General features: G+C 36.1%; 2 protein-coding genes across 2 annotated transcripts; one reads left to right on the top strand and one right to left on the bottom strand.

The window, feature by feature from the left end:
- Nucleotides 1–106: 106 nt before the first annotated feature.
- LOC115715636 (uncharacterized) lies at nt 107–12,516 on the top strand. Its single transcript, XM_030644294.2, has 13 exons — nt 107–1,434; nt 1,553–2,258; nt 2,364–2,856; nt 3,560–3,711; nt 3,790–7,218; nt 7,338–7,562; nt 7,714–7,917; nt 8,008–8,211; nt 9,620–9,778; nt 10,002–10,352; nt 10,632–11,061; nt 11,839–11,929; nt 12,155–12,516. The coding sequence occupies exons 1-13, from the start codon at nt 302–304 to the stop codon at nt 12,366–12,368; spliced, it is 7,791 nt and encodes a 2,596-aa protein (XP_030500154.2). The 5' UTR covers nt 107–301; the 3' UTR covers nt 12,369–12,516.
- Nucleotides 12,517–13,953: 1,437 nt separating this feature from the next.
- LOC115717305 (uncharacterized) lies at nt 13,954–15,605 on the bottom strand. The gene has a single exon (XM_030646275.2). The coding sequence runs from the start codon at nt 15,531–15,533 to the stop codon at nt 14,088–14,090; it is 1,446 nt and encodes a 481-aa protein (XP_030502135.2). The 5' UTR covers nt 15,534–15,605; the 3' UTR covers nt 13,954–14,087.
- Between the last annotated feature and the right edge of the window lie 6,886 nt (nt 15,606–22,491).

The following is a 22,491-nucleotide window of genomic DNA, read 5'->3' on the forward strand; positions in this document are numbered from 1 at the left end:
TTTTATAGCATTCCTCTTAATGTTTTTTTATAAAAAATACCATAGGCTAATTAAATTTTTATGCCACAAAACATATATTTATTTTCCCTTTTTGTAAATAGCCCAATAATATTCGGCTACCCTAACTGTTAGGGTTTTTATATTTTTAATTAATCTCTCTACGACGGTAACGGGAAGTGATTGAACGTTTTGGGCATTGTGGCGGTGGCGGTAGCGGGGTTTAGAAGCGGGTGTGGCCTAGTCTGGGAGTAGGTTATTTAGCTTAGCGAGTGTGCCAAAGTTATTTTATTTTATTACAGTTATGGTGGATGATGGTTCTGACAACGGGCTTCATGAAGAAGGGGCTCCAAAGTTTGAGCTAAAAGTGAATCATGAGGCTAAACTCAGAGAACTATTACATAAAATTAATTCACTGGAAATAAAGTTATGCTCAGATGCTACAAAAGAGTTCATCAGGTTACTTAAAGGTAACTCTGGAAGTGAGTTGCTTAAATATTATGTGAGGAGTTCATGTAGGTGCTCAGAGCTTCTTGATGCTTGGAAGCTTCAACGAGGAAAACCTGGTTTATCATACATTTTAAAATTAATTTTTGTTATTTTGAGTCATCCTGATGGGAGGTATAGACCCAATGATAAAGAGGGTTTAGTTATAAGTAGGGTTCTTGATAAGTTTGCTCGATTGATTATTGAAGAACTTTTGGAAGATGTGTACAAAGAGCTCAATGGTAAAGAAACAAAGAGCCAAAATGCAGCACTTCGGCTTATGGCTTCGATTGTCCGGCGGGGTTCAGGGTTGGCTTCTGATGTTGCTAAGAATTTTGATTTCAAACTCAAAGGGTTTTCTAAGCTGGCCGAGTTCAAGAAGAAGCAAAATGAGAAGAAAGCAAAACGGTCTTCCAGAAAGTCTTTTGTTGGGTTTGCAATGTCATTTTTGGAGGTGGGAAAGCCAGGGTTGTTGAGGTGGGTGTTGCAGCAGAAGGAAATGTATTCTGGTGTACTTCGTGGGCTTGGGAATGATGATGACGATGAGACTGTTGTTTATGTTCTGTCCACTTTGAGAGATAAGATTCTTGTTGAGGAGTCATTGGTTCCTCCAGGTCTTAGGAGTGTTCTTTTTGGTAGTGGCACTTTGGAGCAATTGGTTAATATTTCCGGAAAGGGTAATGGTGGCTATGCTGCAGAGTTGGCATACAATATTCTTGTTTTGGTCTGTACTGATCCCTGTAATGGATTGATGCCTGATCTTACAAGACACCCAAGTCCTTTAAGGGGTAATCCAAAACGTCTTTTGGGGCTTATGAAGAAACTGAATGCAACTGAGAGCATCTTTCACAGAGACTTGATTTTGGCTATTGTTAGTGGGAGACCCTCTTTCGGTGCTGCATATATGGAAGAGTTTCCTTACAACCTTGAAGATTATGCATCACCTAATTGGTTAGATATCTTATCTTATTTTATTGCATTTCCTATTTTCTCTTTTGTCATACAAATTTGTTATTTAGGTATTTCCCCGTTGCTCTCTATGTTTCTATTATGACTATGTCATTTGCAGGTTTTCAATTGTGACTTTGGCTGCAAATTTGATCTCCTCAGTTGGAAATGGCCTAAAGTTTGATTTCCTTGCTTCCAGACCTCATGATCTGCTATGGCAGAGTATCTTGAAATGCTTGTGTCCTCGTTCATTCTCACGGTCAGTAATCAATAAGGGGTTGCTTCACTCAGATTTTCTAGTTAAGCATGGAACTTTGCGGCTGCTTTTTGAAGCACTGAAGTTGCTAGATTCTTTAATTGGGGCTATAAATAGTCAAAGTAGTTTTACTTCAAGTGATGTAGTTCAAGTGAAGCAACTAATTCAAAATGAGGTTCGAACATTGCTTCCTGATCCACAAGTTCTGCTGACTCTACTTTCATCTCTGAGTAGCCAATCCAAAAATCGTGTCAGTTCTCTAAAGAGGAAATCAGACTCAGGGAAGCAGGGGAGAGATAATGTGAAAAAATTGAAAACAGATCATATGAACAACACATATTCAGATATCATTGTGGGTGGAGTAAATCTTTCTACAGACCTTGCTCCATTTGAGGACAGTGACAGAATTATAGGTACACCTAGTGCAGATGAATTTGACGATGGAAAGGATATTGTAAAAATTCTTCATGAAATTTGGGGGCCACACCTGTGCGATATGTCTACTTTTGCGATGAAAGATGCAGAGATATACTTTCAGTCCAAGCTTTTTGATGCTCTCAAAACTTATTTTGTAAGTTCCATTAGTGTTATCCATACTAACCTTCCCAGAATTTGAATAATCTTTTCAAAATTTCTTTCAGGATAGCTTACACTGTAATTGATTCTTGTTTTGCAGCGAGTAATGCCAACTGTTTTGGAGGGATCATTCGAGTTCCTTATAAATCTCCTAGTTGATCCTTTGGGACTAGATACTAACTTACAGCATTCTCTATTGTCTTTGCTAATAGAATATGTTGTATGGTCTCCTACTGGAACTCCTGTATCGGCTCCTCCTTTGATGTATAAACATCTTCAGTCATTTATGACATTGTTAATTTGTTCACCCTTAAGTGAAGTTAAGAATAAAGCTTGTGATCTAGCACAAGCAGCGATGCTAAGTACTGGTGCCTTTGATAGAAATCTTCATGAAATTAGATCATGGTTCTTGTTTATACCAGGTTATGGCAGAAGAAATTCTGATCTACACATTCCAGGTGTGGAAGTATTACAGAGCATGTGTCAGGTTGTCATCTCATTCTTATGTGATGCAATTTCTACTATGGGAAATAATTTATTCAAATATTGGGACATGGTTAAGCTTCGTACCTGCAACTTAGAAGGGCTAAAAGGTAACTGTAACTCACATGGTCATATGTGCTTCTTAGTGTGGTGAAGTAATTCTGTTCACTTTTGAGTATAATTGTTAAATGCTACAGTTTGTTGTTTTTTCTGCATCAGTTTATAATTTGTTTTAGAAACTTGAGAGTTGAGACATCTAATTATTCTGTGATATGGATTTCAAAACAAATATGTGCTATGAGAGTATGATTAAGGACAAATCTTTGAGATGTGTAGCATCATGGTAAGGCTGAGGAAGGCCATGAAAGAAAAGTTGGTATTTTGACTATTCACGATGATATATTAAAATAGTTTTAGCAATTTTGTTTTCCGTTATTGGAGATTGTATATGTAATTTCTTAATTTTACTCAATATAGCCGAAGATAAATGAGAAATTTATTAGATGCTGGGGTGACTATTTTATTCTATCTACTTGTGATTTGATTTGTAATGATTTTTTGCATGAAAAGTACAGTTATGTTTGCCAGATTGTTTGCTGGGATCGGTTCATTCATTTTTTTATGTGTTAGATTAGTAACTAGTGCATTGCTGTGTTTGATTATTTCTTTTTTATTATTTCTTATATAATTAATTGTAGTTGTATGGAAGTGGCCACACTATGAAAGAAGTGAGAGGCATTTTAGCTTCAGTTGATGTTTTTTACCCTTTATTGACCTATGACTTGTCTTATGTTTATCCCTTTATTCTGGCAGATAGATCACCTGATTTCAGCCCTCTTGTTGTATGTATACTGCAAAAGTGCCTAAGGTTGCTTGATTCTAAATCTGAGACTTTTACATCGCCTGAAAAATCAATGATATCATTGTATGTGGGTAATACACTAAAATATATCTTGCAAACTCAGGTAAACAGTGTAGCATTTTAGTTTAATAATTGCTTGCTATCCATAAAAAAATCTGATTGGGGAACATATTTTTTATAGGTAGATGCGAGGTTACTGTCTGCTGTAGTTGATTCAATGTTATCTGAGAGATTTTGTGAACATAGTTCTGTTAGTGATGTTTCTGGTGCTGCCTTCTGTGAGTGGAGACCATTGAAGAATTTATTTCTTTTATCGCAATGTATATCTCATCCAGAAACATCTGTCTTTTCTATTGATAATAAAGCTATACCAGCTGTTAGATCTTTTGGAGATAAAGTTAAAATATTCATAACCAGTGGGAACAATGGTGAAATAGCTGGAATGACCAAAGATTTTGCTTCCTCAATCATTTGCGCAACGCCTGAAGAGATTTCAAAAAACTTTCCAGCTGTTGTGACTGTATTAAAAAATCTTTTTGGTGTTTCCACATATCTAATGCCATCTGTGTTCTTTCTTGATCATACGTTTCTGGCAAGTATTTCTAATTTATGGCCTGATATCTTTCTTCTTGGCCTGGAAATGGCTGTATCGGGTAAAAGCAAAGACAAAACAGATGATGCCGGCGGAGATACCGATGGTGCTTTTGTTGCAGGAGAAATGATTTGTGACAAAGGTTTTGATGCAAATGAAGCTGCAGCTACCTTTAGTTTCTTTTTAAAGCAGACACCTTTTCATATATTATTACCTTCCCTTATGTGCAGTGATGGTCCTTATTCCACACACCCCGTGAAAATAAAAGACCTTCTGTTGGCTAAACTGGCAGAGTGGAAATTTGATAACTGCTTTGTCTCTTATCTGCGCCTTTTGCTATTCTGGATTCATCAGTTACAATCATCTTATACGGTTAGCCCTTTAGCCAAAGTCCAAGAGCTTTCTGAGGTTTGCTTTATTCTCTTAAAAGACTTGTTGGGTCAGTTACATTTGAATGGGGATTTTGATTCTCCCAGAACTACTAGAATTCATTTGTCAACCCAAGAAGTCCAAGAACTGGCTGAAACTATCTTTTGTCATCCCGCAGTAGAGATATCACTTTCTCGCCCTTTTACCTGTGAGATGGGCTTGTCAAATACAAGCCTTGTTGACAATATGGATACTTTAATTAATTTATCCAGGCAGAGCGTTCATAAGTTAGATCATCATGTTTTAGATATGCTGGGAACAGCTTATGAGTACTTTCTTTCTCTTTGCGACGATCAGCATTTTAATACCAAACATGAAAAAGGCATTGGGAAACATCTTAGGAAAGTTTTTAATGTTCCAATCCAGAGGGTTATTGAAGCGGTGAAGGATAGGTTCAAGGTATGCATTTGCACAGAAAATATGATGCCCCTCCTCCAACCATACTATGCTTTATATGTTCTGAATCATTTTATAGGCCCCTTTGAGCTGCTCGATTTAGTGCAGTGGATGTTCAATAGAGTTTCCATGGATACTTATGCAGATTGGAATGCTAACAGGATATCTGCTATTTCTTTTGGGTTTTGCATTGCTGCTGGTGCTTTCAGAAATCTATCTAGCTATTTGGTGCAGCCATTGTCAAAGAGACAAAAATACAATATACTTTGGGAAATGGAAGGGAATAGAAATGCAAAGAATGTTGAGGAGATCTATTTTCTGGTGACAAAGTTTGCCTTGAAAGTTAAAACAGATTATGCGGATCTCTGCTTGCTTGAGGCTGTTAAAGCTGCACACAGACAAAAATATGTGCAGCACGATGATTTTCATTCTTGTTTGGTATTGTCAAGAGTTGTCATAAACACTTCTGTGAAAATCATTTCCCATTGCATTTATGAGACAACAAAGACCAGAGCTAAGTTATTGTTTTTTCTCACTGATGTCAGCTCCCTTCATATATCAATCTTTGGGCATTTATTTTTTAATATGATGAACAAAGATATATCTCATAAAAGTAAATTTGTGGAGGAGCTCCCTGAATTTGCTCCTTCTGATGAGCATTATTTGATGCTTCTACCCACTGCTTTGTCATACTTGAATTCATACTGCGTGAAATATGGATTGCAGTATTACAAGCACTTTAGAAGTATTCCTTGTTTTTATTCGAAGTTTCTTTTGAAAAGTCTTGTCAATTGGAAGAGCTTTGTGCGTAGTGACGTGTTTCAGGAGGAATATGGTGAGTTTGTACCATCATCTACTGAAGAACTTCTCAATCTTGTAAATGATAGTCTTCTTGGAAAAGCCATCCGTATGTTGCAGTATCACTTTGCCTTAAATGGAGATTCAGTACAACTGAAGAAGCGGCTGAAGCTATTTAATTCCATATTCCTGGATTCTTTTGAACGTGAGGAGCTGATGGACTGTGATTTTGCTGAAATTGATTCTTACTCACTTGGCGACTCATTGAATTTTATTATAAGAGTTATTGCAAAGATTTCATTTGGAAGGATGTTGTTGTTTCCCATTTGTAATCAAAGTCAGTTACTTCCATTAGAAGAAAGCGGAGTTTTGAAAGATATTCAGATGGAAATGGGGCCAACTAGAGATGAAAGTTCAAAAATGTACTTTATTAACATTTTAGTGGGAATTTGGCAATTGATTGTTAAAAAGTTCTCTTCTGTTTCTTATAGTGGTCAAAAGAGCACATATGTTTTGCCCCTGTATGGATACTTAGAAGCTTTCATATTAAGAAGTATTCTTGAATTAACTAAAGATATGCATGAGACTCTTATCCAGCTAGAATCCATTCCCTTTCTAGAGCAATTGATGAAGTCTGCTCTTAGATATCGATTTGAAGATCCCACAACTTTGAAAATGCTCCAAGATATCCTAACTCTGTTGTCTGATGGGGAATTTTCACGTGACTTTTACCTCCAGCTTCTACTTTCCCACTCCCAATTTGAGTCTAGTGTTCAGTCGGTCTCTCTCTCAACAAATAGTTCGCAACTTGGGGCATTTTTGAGGCCTATATCTGGTGTTCTGAGACATCTTGTTTTTCCTACTGAAAATAATGCATCTGATAGCAGTTATTTAAATCTAGAATCAACTGTGTTGTACATGAGAAAGTTGGAGCTTATTAAATTGTTGCGGACACTCTTTCCATCCAAACCACATGAGTCGGCTTTTGATTTGGAAAAAAGTGTAGGCATAAATTTCAGAAGTCTGCATTTAATGCTTTTGTCTTCCTATGGTGCAAAGCTTAGCAAAATTGATATGGAGATATACAATCTGATGTTGGCAATTGAATCTATTGATGGATTGGAGGCTGAAAACATTGCTGGTTCTGATCACCTGTGGGGTAGTGCTGCTTTAAAAATAGAAAAAGAAAGAGCTTTGGAACATGATCCATCTAATGTGGTGGCTGATGATGAAGCAGTAAAAGAACGTCATAGAAGTCAATTTAGAGATAACCTTCCTATTGACCCCAAAATATGTGCTTCTACAGTGCTATATTTTCCCTATGATAGAATTGCATCTAATGAAGCTATAACCTTGGAAAATTTTCAATCAAGTGATTTTACCCGTATGCTTGCGGTACGTCCTTTATTTTTAGTTCAATGATAAAAGTATTTATTGGGTTGAGCTACACAATCTTTCAGTAATTTGTATTCTGTTTAGTCTTACTTGCATAATTCTCAATAATTTGTATGTAGAATTATGCCCAGACTAGTACACCTGATGATGGAAATCTAGAGCGATATGATCCTGTCTTCATCTTGCACTTCTCGCTTTATAGCCTATCAGCAGGTCATATTGAACCCATGGAGTTTGCTGGTTTAGGCTTGCTTGCTGTTGCATTTGTTAGCATGTCATCACCTGATGATGGGATAAGAAGATTGGCTTATAGTATTCTTGGGATATTTAAGAAAGCACTGGAGGTAGTAACTTCTGGTTTACTATATTTGTCTTTTCTCTTTCTTTGTTAAGTACTTGATGTAGAGCTGTTTAATTCTGTTTTTAGGATGACCACGACATTTGCTTTTTTTTTTCAAAGTTTTTTGTTGATTAATGTTGAAACTATCTTTTCAGCTATGTAAAAAACGGAAAGAAGTGACACGGATACGACTTTTGCTTAGTTCTTTGCAAAATGGTATAGAAACACCATGGCAGAGAGTTCCCTCTGTTGTTGCAATATTTGCTGCAGAGGCATCATTTATATTGTTAGATCCTTCACATGATCATTATGCAACAATAAGTAGGGTTTTGATGAATTCGTCTAAGTTGAGTATGAAGGTATGGGTTTTCTGACATGAATATATTATGTACTGTTTCCATTTTATTTTTCCCTTTTTGTTTTAATAGAGTTCAAATTACATATTGCAGAATGTACCTCTTTTTAATGAATTCTTCTGGAGTACATCTGTTAATTTTAGAGCAGAAAGGTTGTGGATACTTCGTCTCCTATATGCGGGGTTGAACTTGGATGATGATGTTCAAATTTATACGAGGAACTCCATTCTTGAGACTCTAATGAGCTTTTACTTTTCTCCACTTTCAGACAATGAGTCCAAGGATCTAATTCTTCAGGTAATCTCTTATCTAATTGTGATGATTTGCTACCAAATAACACAGTCACGAGCAAAGCACATCTCTCAAAAAACAGTAGAAGATTGAGAACAATAATTTTTTGATTTACTTTTAAAGAGAAATGCAAACACTCACTATCTCTGGTGGTATTCAAGAGACCACCCCTCTCTCAAGAGCAATAGCTCTTAATCCAAATTCTTAAAATACATAATACCCTTAATCTCTCCTACACTATTTGATTACACTCATTGTTTCTAGAAATTCTTTTAATTTCCTCAAAATCACCAACACTCTTTTATTACAAAATATTGTAGAAAATCTTTAAGGCTCCCCACTAAATTTCTTTCTATCTGATTCTTTATTGGGCCCCTGACAGTTTCATTACTCATTGTTCTATCTTAGACACGTGGATAAAAGTTGAAGATTATTGTCTGATCTTTAGTACTTACTATTGTAAGAATTACTGTTTTCAAATTTTAATTTGTGAGTTTGTCTTTGGAAAGTACTGTTTTCAAATTTTAATTTGTGAGTTTGTCTTTGGAAAGTACTACTCCATTAATAGTGTGAGCTCATAGTCACAGTACAGTCATATAATATACAAGAAAAAGGAAATATACACCGTACTGAAGTCCTTTACAGATCAACTATACACAAATAATTGGAAAAAGCTAAGTAATTGCAATGGAACAAAACTAAATAGTCAGTTGTATAATTTCTGAATCAGAAAGGTTTCTGGTACCTATTTAAAGGATCCTGGCCTTGATTCATGCTTAACCACCCTATTTGTATAGACGACCCAAATTCTATTGCTACTAAACTGAGAAAATTATACTTTCATTGCATTAATATGAGAAACATGCATGCCACTTTGGATGGGCTCAAATGGTTTGAATGTGATTGTGTGGATGTGGAGGGCAAGGGTTCAGATCTTCATTGTATCCAAAAAACGATATGACAGAGAAATATGCATCACCTGCCAATCTAAATGATTATTTGCACGCACGTAAAGGATTATAATTGTCATTGAGGTCTTGAAAGTAGAAAAAGAATTTTGGTCATAAAGAATTAAAATAGTTATTGATGTTCTTGAAAGTTAAAAAAGATCTTTAGTTAACGAATCTAAGAAAATGTATGGGTGAATATGCATTGCCACTTTTGCACCTTTTAGCTTGTAGTAAGTTATCATTTTGTGTGAATGTATATAGCTTGTACAGTTCATAGCAATATTTGGTTGAATGTGAAGTTGTCCTAATATTGTGAGTGTTTTTTTACTTTTCTTTTTGGAAATAACAAATTTAAGGTGTGCCTTTTAGCATCATGTTCTGTGGTTTTAAGATCCTGTGATGGTTAATTGACAGAGTTGCTTACAAGCTTTCTAATTAATAGAACTTTCTCATTTGTCTCACAGATATTGAAGAAATCACTCAAATGTTACAAAATGACTCGACATCTGGTTGAAAATTGTGGTCTCTTTTCATGGTTGTCTTCTGTTGTCTCGATCTTCAGTAAAATGAACTCTAGAGAGGAAAAGAACATTTTCATGATGCAATTGACTGTAGTGTTACAGGTAAAAGCAAAGAACCATTTATTTCCCCCTATTTCCTTCAAATGTTTGTATCAGAGATTTTATACGTGATCAAATGCTTGGCAAAGATTTGTTAGGTGTTTGATGAGTATAATATTAGTAAGTTAATGAAAGCTTCATTACAATATTAGTGTCAAGAGCAGTTTTAGATAGGAGACGAAAAGAAGACTGATAAAATATTTTATTCTCTTCATTACAATATTAGGCTGTCTACAATATCATGTTCTCCAGAAACACAATCGAGTGGTTGCAAAAGAAGGCCCTTGAACAGCTCATGGAACTTATGTCTCACCTGTGCAGATTTTTGGTTAATGGTTTGATATTGCTAAAGGATCATGTGACATTGGTCAATTTGATTCTAAAAATTATGATATCAACTTTGAATATATCCCATAAAAGGAAAATATATCAGCCACAGTTTAACCTATCAATGGATGGTTTGTATCAAATATGTGAGGCTATTCGTACGGATGATGATGCAATAACTTTGGGTGATCCTGAGCTTGGGCTCAAAGCTATACTCATGAGTACACCTCCAGCTGCTGTGTTTTGCATGGTATCTCCCTCCCTCCCTCTCTCTCTCTCTCTATATATATATATATATAACTATATATATATATAACATATGTGTGTCTATTAGTATCCTACTGTGTATATTAAGGTCATCATTTATAAAGAAAGTTTCAACTTCGTGCATTCCTGAACATGAGAGAGCAGCCTAAAGGAATGATCTTTGTTTTTGCAATGAATTATCTTCTCTCTTCACCCAGTTTCTTCAACTGACAGATCTGATTTAACTGTTGCTAAAATGAATACTTGTTTTGATGTGTTCCAGAGTCTAGAGAAGCTATCAAAGTTCATTGGATGGGCAATTTCCTCTGCTTTGCAAGCTGATTCAGCAAAATTGCATCAAAACAAAGAACCTCAGCACATTCTCTCAGCTATTTCAAAGGATGAGCAATCTGAAGAATCCCTAGTATCAAAACTTCTACGTTGGCTTACTGCTTCCATAATCCTAGGGAAACTTAATGTGGAATCCAAAGATTTGGATCCAAAGCTAGGGTTGAACTTAAAGGATCTGGTGAGTTTATTTGAACATTCTGAAACTGAATGTGAAGAAGGCAGAGAAGATAGAATTCAGCGTCACCAGTTTTTAGCTTCTACAATTCTCTACCTCCAATTGCTTGTTCGCACCAACCACAAAGTTCTACCATCTGTCGTATCTGCTCTTAGTATTCTCCTTGGAAATGCCTCAAGTCTTGCAGGTATACCGATTCGTTTGTTTGGCTACTTCAATTACTTGAATCTGGATTTGGTATTTCGGGTTAGGGTTGATGAAATTCATCAAAAGGCATTAGGCAGGAACCTCGGGGTAAAGCTCAAGGAAAACCAGCTCTAAACTAGGGGACAGATTATAATCTAACTCACTAACTTGCAAGTCTTAATTCTTAACACACCATTGGAAAGGTAGCAAGCCTTAAGAGAGAAACCACAAAAAGAATGCATGAACAATAAGAATGGGTTAGAAATAATAATTATAAAGGATATCTCCACATATGACCCTAATAAAAAAAGTGGCGGCAAAAATACCTTATCTTACAATTTTGTTGCAGTCTTATTTTTTTTTGGCTGTTAAGTGCCAATTATATTGTCACGTGTTTCTGAGCTAGCACTTGATGGCCAAAAAATAGTACGACTGCAACAAAATCATAAAATAAAGTACTTTTGCCGTCATTTTTTTTAATTAGGGTCATATGTGTAACAATTGTAAATGTTAAGGGGGTTTCACCGCAAATGTCCCTAATTATTATTGATTTTAGTTTCTTTCCATTTGCTTGAAAGTCAAACAATAACTACTTAAGGATGGGACAACTTTGATTCAATTGTAAGCACTACCTTTATTTTTTTGAGTAGTGAAGTTTACAATTGTAAGCAATACATTGATTAAATGACACTGTCATTTGACATTTTACTTTGGATTGGCAGTTGCTTATTTTATTGTTTCACTAATTTTATTTACAATTTTATTCTCTCTTATTCAGATGATACACATAAAAATGGGGTTCGGCTGTTATTGGAATCACTGTGGTTGAAAATACGCTACCCTGTTGAAGCTAATCCTGCATGGAGATGGTAATACATTGTTATTTTTCTGCCCATTATGATTTTTCCTTTCTTTTCACTTCTCGTTTATATTGATATTTTCGGAGATTAAAAACAAATCATGAACTATAGATGATCACTACTGGGTTCTGTTTCACTTGCATATCAGTTTATAGATGTGAAATCTCATGAAAATCCCCTGTCAATTACCTTTTTAGTGAATACTTTCCTGATCTTGCACATTGCTTTTTGAAGGTCATTTTACCAACCATGGAAGGATCTCTGCTTGGAATTAACTGATTTACAAAAAATAGATGAACTCCATGCTTGCCAAATTCTTCTCCATATCATGGCACATCTACTTGGAAGTCCTCAATCTGAAGGGCTGCAAAGTTTGGTAGAAGAAGTTCAAAGAGTCGATGCCTTTGAATGGGAAAAATACATATTCGAGACTGTGCATTTATTATAAACTAGCTGCTTGTGTTATGATATATCTTTGTTTTGAAAATTTACACAATCATGTCTTGAGATTTTGCTTATAATTGTACAGAATACAGACATGTAAATTTCAGAATTATTAATTGGTAAATGAGAGATCGTCAATTTTTGTTCCTTTATATTAATTTTTCTGCTAAACCTTTTTAACCCCCCAGTTTAAATTCTTCAAGATCATTAGATTTACATAAGTTTAGTGTAATGTTCGTATAGAACCAGGACACTAGCCAAGAGCTAGATAAATTGTTTCAGTGTCTTGGCACATTTTTTTTTTCAGAAAAAATATGATAAATTGTTCATTTTAAAATTATTTTAGTCCTTGTATTGTATTATTATTGATATAAGGTATGTAACTGTTCCTTCTTATTGTGCCCTGATTAACTTTTTTGTGTTTGAGAAAAAGATGCAGTTACATATTAATCCGGATAAGTCATACATAACATAAGAGACAGTCTATTGGAAAGGGAGTTTCCTCCAACTAAATTCAATTGCCAAATTATTAGTAGACCTGAAAATATGAGAAATCTTAGCTCTAGGGAAGATGGCTATAAAGATTTGTGATATCAGTGAAGGGAATGAAAGGGAGTATGAAGAGAGTGAGCACACTGCAACCATTGCGCAACTTATAAAGATTTATTTTCCTAGTAATACACTGGAAACTCAAGGTCATCTTCCAGCTATTTCAAAACATGCGCAAGCAAGAGTCATATCTTCTATTTCTTCAAGTTGGTAATATCCAAATAAAGCTTGACATATTTGAGTTCTCGAGAACATACTGCCATGAAGATTATCAATAGTAGTTTTCGAGCGAGGCCGGCTTGTTGAATGGTGTTTTAGCTTGAACAACTTGCTGGCTTGGTTCTTTGACAGAGGTAGAGCAAAGTTTAGGACTACACGCATCGAAGTTGATCTTCTTCACCTTGAGAACAAGGTGAATTTCAGGCGGTCGGTATTGTTAGGCCTTAGGATAAATAAAAAAGGTATATCAATATGGGTCATTGTAATAGAGATATTGAGAGAGTATATATAGGAGAGTATTAGAAGAATAGAAGGGTTTGGGTGTGAATGATTTAGTTAAGGAGCTTTTAGCTCTTGGGAGAGGACTGGGTCTCTCGAATACCCAACAATTTGTTCTCTTTTATCACTCTAGTATCAATATACTAGCTATTTTCCATTGTTGTTGCTCTTTCTTCCTCTATTTTGCTTCTGTAATGATAGGAAATTCCTATCACACACCCAAGAGCAACAGATGCTGGCTTAGGTCCCTTATCATGATTTTCTGAGGTAACATGAAAATTTAATCTTTGCATGTATTATAACAGGCAACAGTAAAGTCAATTTGGCAATTTTTCCAAACTTGCTTGGCCGTCCTGCAAAGAAACAAAGCGTGTATAACCGATTCATCATGGTGAGAGCATAGAGTGCATGCAGCAGATGGCATGATGCCTGTATTTTTATTATTCTGTAACGTATATTTATTACATATGAAAATATATAAGAACATGCAGAACACAACCTTCTACTTTGCATGATGAGTCAGAAGTGAGAGCTGTGTGATATAAAAACAACACAAAAAAAGTCTTTCTGCATAATTAATGAAACATGGCTTACAACAAGTGGTGCTTTAAATGAACTAAACGGAGCGGTAGTGCAATAATAGCACTACATTTCATATTTTAAAACGACTCTCATTTTAAATGGAATTCAAGTCATTTCTTAACCTCTTTTCTTTACATCTCTTTTGGTCATCTACCATTGACTCAAAGACATCCAAAAGATTATCCAAGCCTTGAAGATTATCATCTCCTACTGCTTTTAGTGTATACACAATGCTCTCAATGGTTGACAAACATCCAGCCTTGGGCTGCATCCTCACTCCATTATACAAGCTTACCTTATCCAATTCCAACTTCAAGTGTGGCAAAAGTTTCAACCAGGGGTTTTCAGCATATATTCTCTTTGCCTTTGCCCATGTTCCATCCAAAACAATTAAATTCTTCACCTCAAAGTTAGCAGCCCTTAGTCCATCAACACTCATTGCTTCTTCAGTTGGAAACAAGAGTACAGTTCCTGGGGGAACTTTGATCTCAAACTCTAAATGCTCTTCCAACTCCAAGCTCGCCTGCTGCCGCCGCTTTTGCAACTTTTGTACAATAAACCCTTTTTCTAGCACATCACGAGCAGTGTCAATGTCTAAAATTTTATCAAACTTTGGCTTCTCGTGATTGTTTTGCAGCATCCAGCTATGGCAAAGATGTTTAACTACACCTTGTTTGCTAATTGTTGCCGTTACAACAGGCCTTTCCTTTCCACTTTGTACATCTTCAATTCCACTACAATCAAAATTAGCAAGCTTGCTCTCATCAGACACCATATTAAGCTTCATAGCAGCTGATGTCTTATCTCCAACATCAGGTTGTTTAAATAGTTTCTCATGATGAGTTTCCAAAGCAACTTCATCTTCACCCTTAAAAGATGTTCCATTTCTCTTCGATAAGCCAGATTTTCTCTCATTACTCCAATCTTCTATTCCATTTTGAGCATTATCATAACCACTTATATCTCTCCCCAAGCTAAACGTCTCAAGAGAACCAATCATACTATTGCTTTTTTCTTTTGGGCATTTCGCAAACAGCTTGTGTCCAAAATCATCCACATTTTCTTCCTCTGTTCTTGTCCCGTCACAATGCTCATCAATCAATTTCTGGGTATCTGTAGACCCCAAAACATGATCGAATTCCATTCCATTCGATCTATAGAAAGAACCCAGTTCAGATTTTGAGTCGAGTAACCAAATGTCAAACCGGGCTTCCAAAATCACATCAGAAACAGTTGCAACAGTCACATTCTTGAGGCCTAACACAGCAATTCTAGTAGAATTAAGAGGGTGTTTTTGCTCTAAACTGTGTTGAAGGATGGTCACACTTACGGAATTGTCAAGCTCCGGGGTCTTGATCCGAGAGCAGAGGCAGAGCCTGGCAGGTTTAGTGCAGGTTTGGCAAGTGGGTCTCTTGGAGGTGGCTCGAATCTCCACCATCTTATGGGTTTGGGAAAGAGTTAAGGGCCTTCTGAGGGTACGGAAATGTTTGGTCAGTGGCGGTGTCCGGATCCTTGTCACCAACGCTGGTAAGACAACCATGTAAGGTTGATGTGTGAAACCACGAGTAGTCAAACGTTGCACTTCTTTCTAAAATATGATTTTTTTTTTTATTTTTTGGGTCGCCTTCCCTAATGCATTACTAAAATATAGTTTATTTTTATTTTTTATAAAAAAAACAAAAGAAAAAGAACAACATCATGCTCCTATTTTTTTTTTTTCTTTTTTCTTTTGAAAAAGAACCTCAGTTCATTCATTTAAAGAAAGAAATTAGGATTGACAGGGGACAATCCATCCCCTACACTGATCGAGTCCACAACTCCCAACACTCTAGCTTGGACAGCTAGATCACTCACACCGGAAATACAATCACGTTTAACATGTAAAAAAGAACAGACATTAAAAGACTTAGCTAGTTCAATTGCTTTAAAGAAACCTGCAACCAGCTTCCAATCCGGCAGAATTTTAGACTTCAAAGAGTTAACTGCCACCAAACAATCTGAGAAGAAGGTTACAGAAGACCAATTCATGTTGATCGCCCATTGCAAAGCTAAAACAATTGCCTTAAGTTCAACAATCAAAGTTGAAACACCTTCATCACTACTGCAAACCTCATGCCACTTCAGGGTAGTCATATCCAAACTAATTGGTGCCATACCACAACGCCCCTCTTTGAAGGATCCATCAGTAAACATAACATTTGAATTGAAGGGGGCCCGTATGGGACCTGTTGCACCAGCCGAGAGGGTGTCGACAGGTCAGACACACCAGCAACTACCAACTCTGCAAATCGGTTGCGGACATCCTTCAGCAGGCTTGGGATCTCACAGCTTCTTCCACCATGCAAGACCGAGTTTCTACAGTGCCAGATCGTATCCCAGACAACATAGCCACATAACAAAATTTTTACCAAGTCTTACTTACTGAGATTGGAACACAGATTCAAGATCCTCGTCTTCACATCTTCTCCCTGGATCAACTCAATTCTGACAGGTAAGGGGGCTCCAAACCAAAGAGTCTTAGCCAAATTACACTCAAAAAAGACATGTTGGGGACATTCGATGTTCCCATCACAAAGAATGCAGTTCAAATTATCCCCACTGCTGATCTTGTCCCTGGTAGGCAAAGCCCCACTGCTCATTCTCCACAGGAATATGCTAGCTCTCGGATGCAGCTCCTTGGACCATATCAACTTCCACAAGTCGTGAGTACAACCAAATTTATGCTCATTCTCCAGCCAATAGGCCTCCTTAACAGAGAAATTTCCCATGGGAGATCTCTTCCACACCACCCTGTCTTTACCAAGCCCTTCAACAATATCAATAGCATTAATTTGTCTACCCACAGTTTGACCAAAAAGATAGTTCACATATCCCATATTCCATTTGCCTTGACCACGAAGAATCAAATCAGAGACAGTTCTCAAATTAGGAGCTTTCATCCTTACTTCCTCCATAGTAAAGCGAAATTCCTCATAGCCCATCCAAGGATCCAAGGTTGCCGCCATATGTCAATGTCTATCCCATTGGCAATAATAGTACACGCCCCTTCAAAAATAATCTTTCTTGCATCTAGAATAGACTTCCAAATGCTTGGATCAACCGCCGTCTTTTCCACCACCCAAAAGGAGTTCCAATAACAAAATTTCTCCCTAAAAATCTTAACCCACAACTTCTCATCATTTGAAGCCATTTCCCAAGCTAGTTTAGTAACAAGGGCTTTATTAATATCTTCAAATTTTCGAAAACCCAACCCTCCCCTAGCTTTTGGCTGGCAAAGGGAGTCCCAACTTCTGGAGGCCAGAAAATGTGTCTTCGTCATACCCCCGGTCTACCAAAATCTCCTTACAAGAGCATCCATCTTCCTACATACAGTTAGTGGGATAGTAAAGGTTGACGTAGAATACACCGGCATTGCCAAAGCCACTGCACTGACCGCGGTCATTCTCCCAACATAAGACAAAGTCTTAAGCCTCCACCCTTCAAGGCAGTTCTTTAACTTTTCTACAATAAAACCAAAGTTACTAGATCGATTCTTAGAAAGAAACATCGGATTTCCCAGATAAAAACCCCCAGCCTCCGAGCTTTTCATTTGTAGGATCCTTTCAATTTCCTTTTTTCTGCCATTAGAGCACCTTTTAGAAAACAAGATACTCGATTTTTGATTGCTACATAGCTGGCCCGACCAACTCTCATACTTGTGTATACACTCCTTGATACAGATAGCCGCATTCTTGCTTGCCCTCACACAAACCATTGTATCGTCGGCAAACATTAGATGTGAAATTGGTGTCACTCCTCTAGCAATGGAAATACCCTTAATAGTCCCAACCATTTTCGCTTTCTGCAATAATCTAGATAGAACATCATGACAAAACAGAAATAAGAATGGGAGATCGGGTCACCTTGCCGCAGACCCCGCGAGGGTCTACACTTCTTTAGAGGTTTCCCATTGAGTAGGACCGCATAGGAAGCACTAGTAACACATGTCATGATTCGAGCAATAGTGTCATTAGAGAAACCGTGAGCTCCTAGGACTTTCCTCAAGAAGTTCCATTCGATCCGGTCATAAGCCTTATGCATATCCATTTTGATGGCCATCAGACCTCCATTGCTCTTGTTCTTTCTCACCGAATTCACCACTTCTTGGCCGAGCAAAGTTGCATCCGCAATCCAACGTCCCGGAATGAAGGCAGCTTGGAATGGCAAAATCACCCTATCCATAATCCCTTTTAACCTTTGAGAAAGGATCCGAGAAATGATTTTATAAACAAAATTGCAAAGACTAATCGGTCTAAACAATTCCACCCTCTCTGCATTCGGAACCTTAGGGATCAAGCAGATATAGTTGAAGTTTAAGTCCTGGTCCGAAATGGCCGATCGAAAAAACTCTTGCACACACTCAATCACCTTAGTTCCCACAGTATCCCAACAATTCCAAAAGAAAATACCTGACACCCCATCCGGCCCCGGAGCTTTGAGCGGGTGCAGTTGAAATACATGACCATGCTCCTATTTCACCATCCTAAAACTCATGCGGTCGCTACCACCATCAAACTCCTTTTTTTTATTATTTATTTAAATCACACCTAACCAAGCATTTAGCTAATTACCAAAATCTTAGACCATCACCAATGAAAAATCTAAAATTTATGAAAAATTAAGCACAAAAATTAAGTTTGTGCTATATTTGGCCTACTATTTACAATTGTGCTCTAATACACAAGATGTAAAATAAAGAAAAAATATAATTAATTATATTGATGATCATTTTATATTGGCTAATTAGGATTTTTGTCTTCTGAACTTTGACATGTACCAAATCATGCCTCCTGAACTATAAGGCCGTTAAAAATGCCCCATGAACTATTGAGATTGTTGGATTTAAGGACTTTTGTCTAATTTCATTCAATTTTACTATTTCAGTGATTGTTTATGTACTAAATCATGCTCCCCAGACTTTGATATCTACCAAATTATGCCCCTCGAATTTTGACATATAAATTATGGCCCCTAAACTTTCATCCATGTTAGAATTTTTTACTAAACTTAGAAAAAAAATCTTTAAATCCAACAATCTCAATAGTTCAGGGGGTATTTTTAACGACCTTTAAAGTTCAAGGGCATGATTTGTTACATGTCAAAGTTCAGGGGGCAAAAATCTTAATTAGCCTTTTATATTTTATTGAAAATATACAAAATTTATTATTTTTTATTCTTTTATTATTTAAATAATAGTAATATGGTAATTAAAGTAAATAAAGTTTAGTAAAAGTCAATTAATCATAATAATTAGTGACATTATAGTAAATAAAAAAGTAACATTTATTGTGGGCTAAATTTGACACAATGTTATATCTTGTGCAAAATTTAACACAACTTTTAGCATGTACCAAATTTAGCACACTTTTTAGAACATCGTTAGAGTATAGTTTTTCTGAAGTGTACTAAAATATAGTAATGTACCACTTTTTTGACACTGCATTGGAGATGCTCTTAGAGCACTCATAACAAGTGAGCTATAATAACTAAAAAGGTAAAATAAAATAGCAAAGACTTTAAAATTGAGCTTCATCAAATGTTTTAATTTCTTAGCTATTATACATATTTCCAAACTCCAAGAATCTATTCTCTACATATAGCTCAATGAATAGTGGAGAGGTAAACATATTTTATATTTTCTCTTTCTCTTTTTTGTTTTTTTAATTAATTGTTATTCTTCTTTTTACTCTATTGTGTATTTTTTTTTTATTTTATTAATAAAATATATGTGAAGATATACTATTTAAATGATATAGAGAAAAATTTAAAGAAGTTGATGTATGGTGTAATGTAAATGTGTGAGGTAAAATAGAAAAAGTAAAATTTTAATGAGATATTTTAAAGGATAGAGTAGAAAAGTTGTTGGGAGTGCTCTTAGTAACTACTTAAATGTAATGTAAGCTCCTATTTTTGTTGCTACCATTGACTCTTGTTGCTACTGCCACCGTCAAACTTCCGTCTTCGCTGCCACAATTTCCATCAACATCCCTAGTAATCGTCGTTGTCATCCAACCGCCCAATAAAGGTACAAAACCAATCTCTTTCTTTGCAAATTCTTAGAATAATATCTCAATTTTTCTTATTGTAATTTGGAAAATGAATATTATATTTTACAAACAAAGTGTTAGTATTTTATTTAGTGATAATTAAACTAAAAAGTTATATTAAATTTTATAATAAGAAATTATCATGTAGCACCTAAATTTGAATATTATTTACAAAAATAATCTTGTTTTTGTGAGTAAGTTTTGTTTATGCATTGTTGTTGTTTTTATAGATGTTTTTTTTTTAAACGTTTTTTTAGTTTGGACTTTTTTTTGCATACATTACCGACCCATTTTTTTTTGAATCTCTTCTCTATTCGCGCGCGCGTGATGTTAGCCTGAGAAGCCTACAACAAGTCAATCACGTAAGATTGTCTTACTAATATATTTATTTCTATCCTTTCTTCAATTTTTCATTTTCTTTTTTTCTTTTCATTTTAAATCTTTTTAAATGTGTTAAGCGAATATCAGGGTTAAGGTTTGGTTATCTTCTCATTCTGATCATATCGGTTCATTAACTAAAATGGCAATCATTCAATCGTCTATTTATCCTTCTCCTTTACCTCTCTCTGATTGTGGTAGAGCTAAAAATGATTTATCAATCTGTGTCTCTGGTGGATTGCGAAGAAAAAATGAGATAAGAAGAAGATAGGCGAGAAAGGAAAGATTTTTGAATATGATCGTGTTGTCAAAAGAGTTAGGAAATGTGCTGCTGTGGATTCTGATTCTGAGGATGAGTTAGATATGGTGTTGAGGTTTGACCTCTTGAATCTATTTCTTACTGTCAGTTTTGACAGTTCGTATCTACCTAACTAACTTAACTGTTCTGACAGTTAAGTTAGTTAGCTGCCATCTCTATATAAGCCTTGAAGTTTCCTATGTTCAGAGAGGAGTTTTTAGACAGAAAATTCAGAGGTTTGAGAAAAGATTGAGAGAAATAATTGAGAGCTGTAATTGACCTCTCTTGTGTTTGAGAGAGAGTCACTCGATTGACAATTTGTAAGGAGCAAGACTCCATTTGATTTCAAGGGTTTTAATCCCTGGTTTTGTACCTCTGTTCAGATTAATAAAACTCATCACCTCAGCCATGTTTAAGGCTGCTTTCTCCCGTGGATTAAGCTCATGATCACCTTGATTATGTAGCCCAAACACGTAAGTTTTATGTGTTCATTTAGTGCTTTCTTTAAGTTGATTACTGGTTTATTTTCTGGTTTATGTTGCTGGTTTAGTGTTGATTGTGTTCTTGATCATTGTGTGTTTATTTTGGTGCTGTGTTGGTTCTTGTTGGGAGTTCAAGCCTCCACAAATTGGTATCAGAGCCGTGGTTAATCTCGGCTATTCAAGAATCAAATCAGTTCTTCAAAGAACTCACCAAGAAGATCAAGAATGTCCAGCTCAAAGTTTGAAATTGACAAGTTCAATGGTACCAATGACTTTGGTCTATGGAGAATCAAGATGAAAGCATTGTTGGTTCATCAAGGTATTTCAGAGGCCTTGAATCTAGAAGCTCTAGCAGCTATTGATGATAAGAAGAAGAAGAAGTTCGAAATAGAAACTAAAGCACACAGTGCAATTTTACTCAGTTTGGGTGATGAAGTTTTAAGAGAAGTCTCAAGTGAGGAGAAAGCCTTGGGATTATGGGACAAACTTTCTGAGATTTACATGAAGAAATCCCTAGCCAACAAATTATACCTCAAGAAGAAACTCTACACTATGAGAATGGATGAATCCAAAGAATTAAGAAAGCATCTTGATGACTATAACAAGATTATCTTGGATCTGTGCAACATTGGGGTAAAAATTGATGATGAAGATCAAGCAATTATTTTGCTAAGGTCCTTGCCTAAAGCCTATGAACACTTTGTTGACACTATTCTATATGGGAAAGATTCTCTCACCATGACAGAAGTTAAGGCTGCCCTAAGTTCTAAAGAGATTAAAAGAAAGGATGACAACAAGATTGAATCAAGTGGTGAAGGTTTATTTACTAGAGGCAGAAGCACAAAAAGAGAGTATAAAGGGAACAAGAATCATCATGGAAATGGAGGACACAAAGCAAGATCTGGTTCAAGAAATGCAGCAGGGAAACAATGCTACTATTGCAAAAAGGAAGGGCACTTTAGGGATGATTGTCTTGCTCTCAAAGCCAAATTAAAGAGAGAGCAAAACAAGAAAATCAAGTTCAAGGGAGAAGCTGATCTAGCTGCAGATGGTTATGAGTCTGCTGATGTACTTGTTGCATCAAGCATAAAGTCTGGTGAAGAATGGATACTAGACTCGGGTTGTTCTTTTCACATGACACCAAATAACAAGCTCTTCAACACACTGTCAAATGAACAAGGTGGAAGTGTCCTATTAGGCAACAACAAATCATGCAAGATTGAAAGAATCGGCTCAGTTCAAATGAAAATGCAT

This window comes from Cannabis sativa, chromosome 5, assembly GCF_029168945.1.
Source record: "Cannabis sativa cultivar Pink pepper isolate KNU-18-1 chromosome 5, ASM2916894v1, whole genome shotgun sequence".
Classification (NCBI taxonomy): domain Eukaryota; kingdom Viridiplantae; phylum Streptophyta; class Magnoliopsida; order Rosales; family Cannabaceae; genus Cannabis; species Cannabis sativa.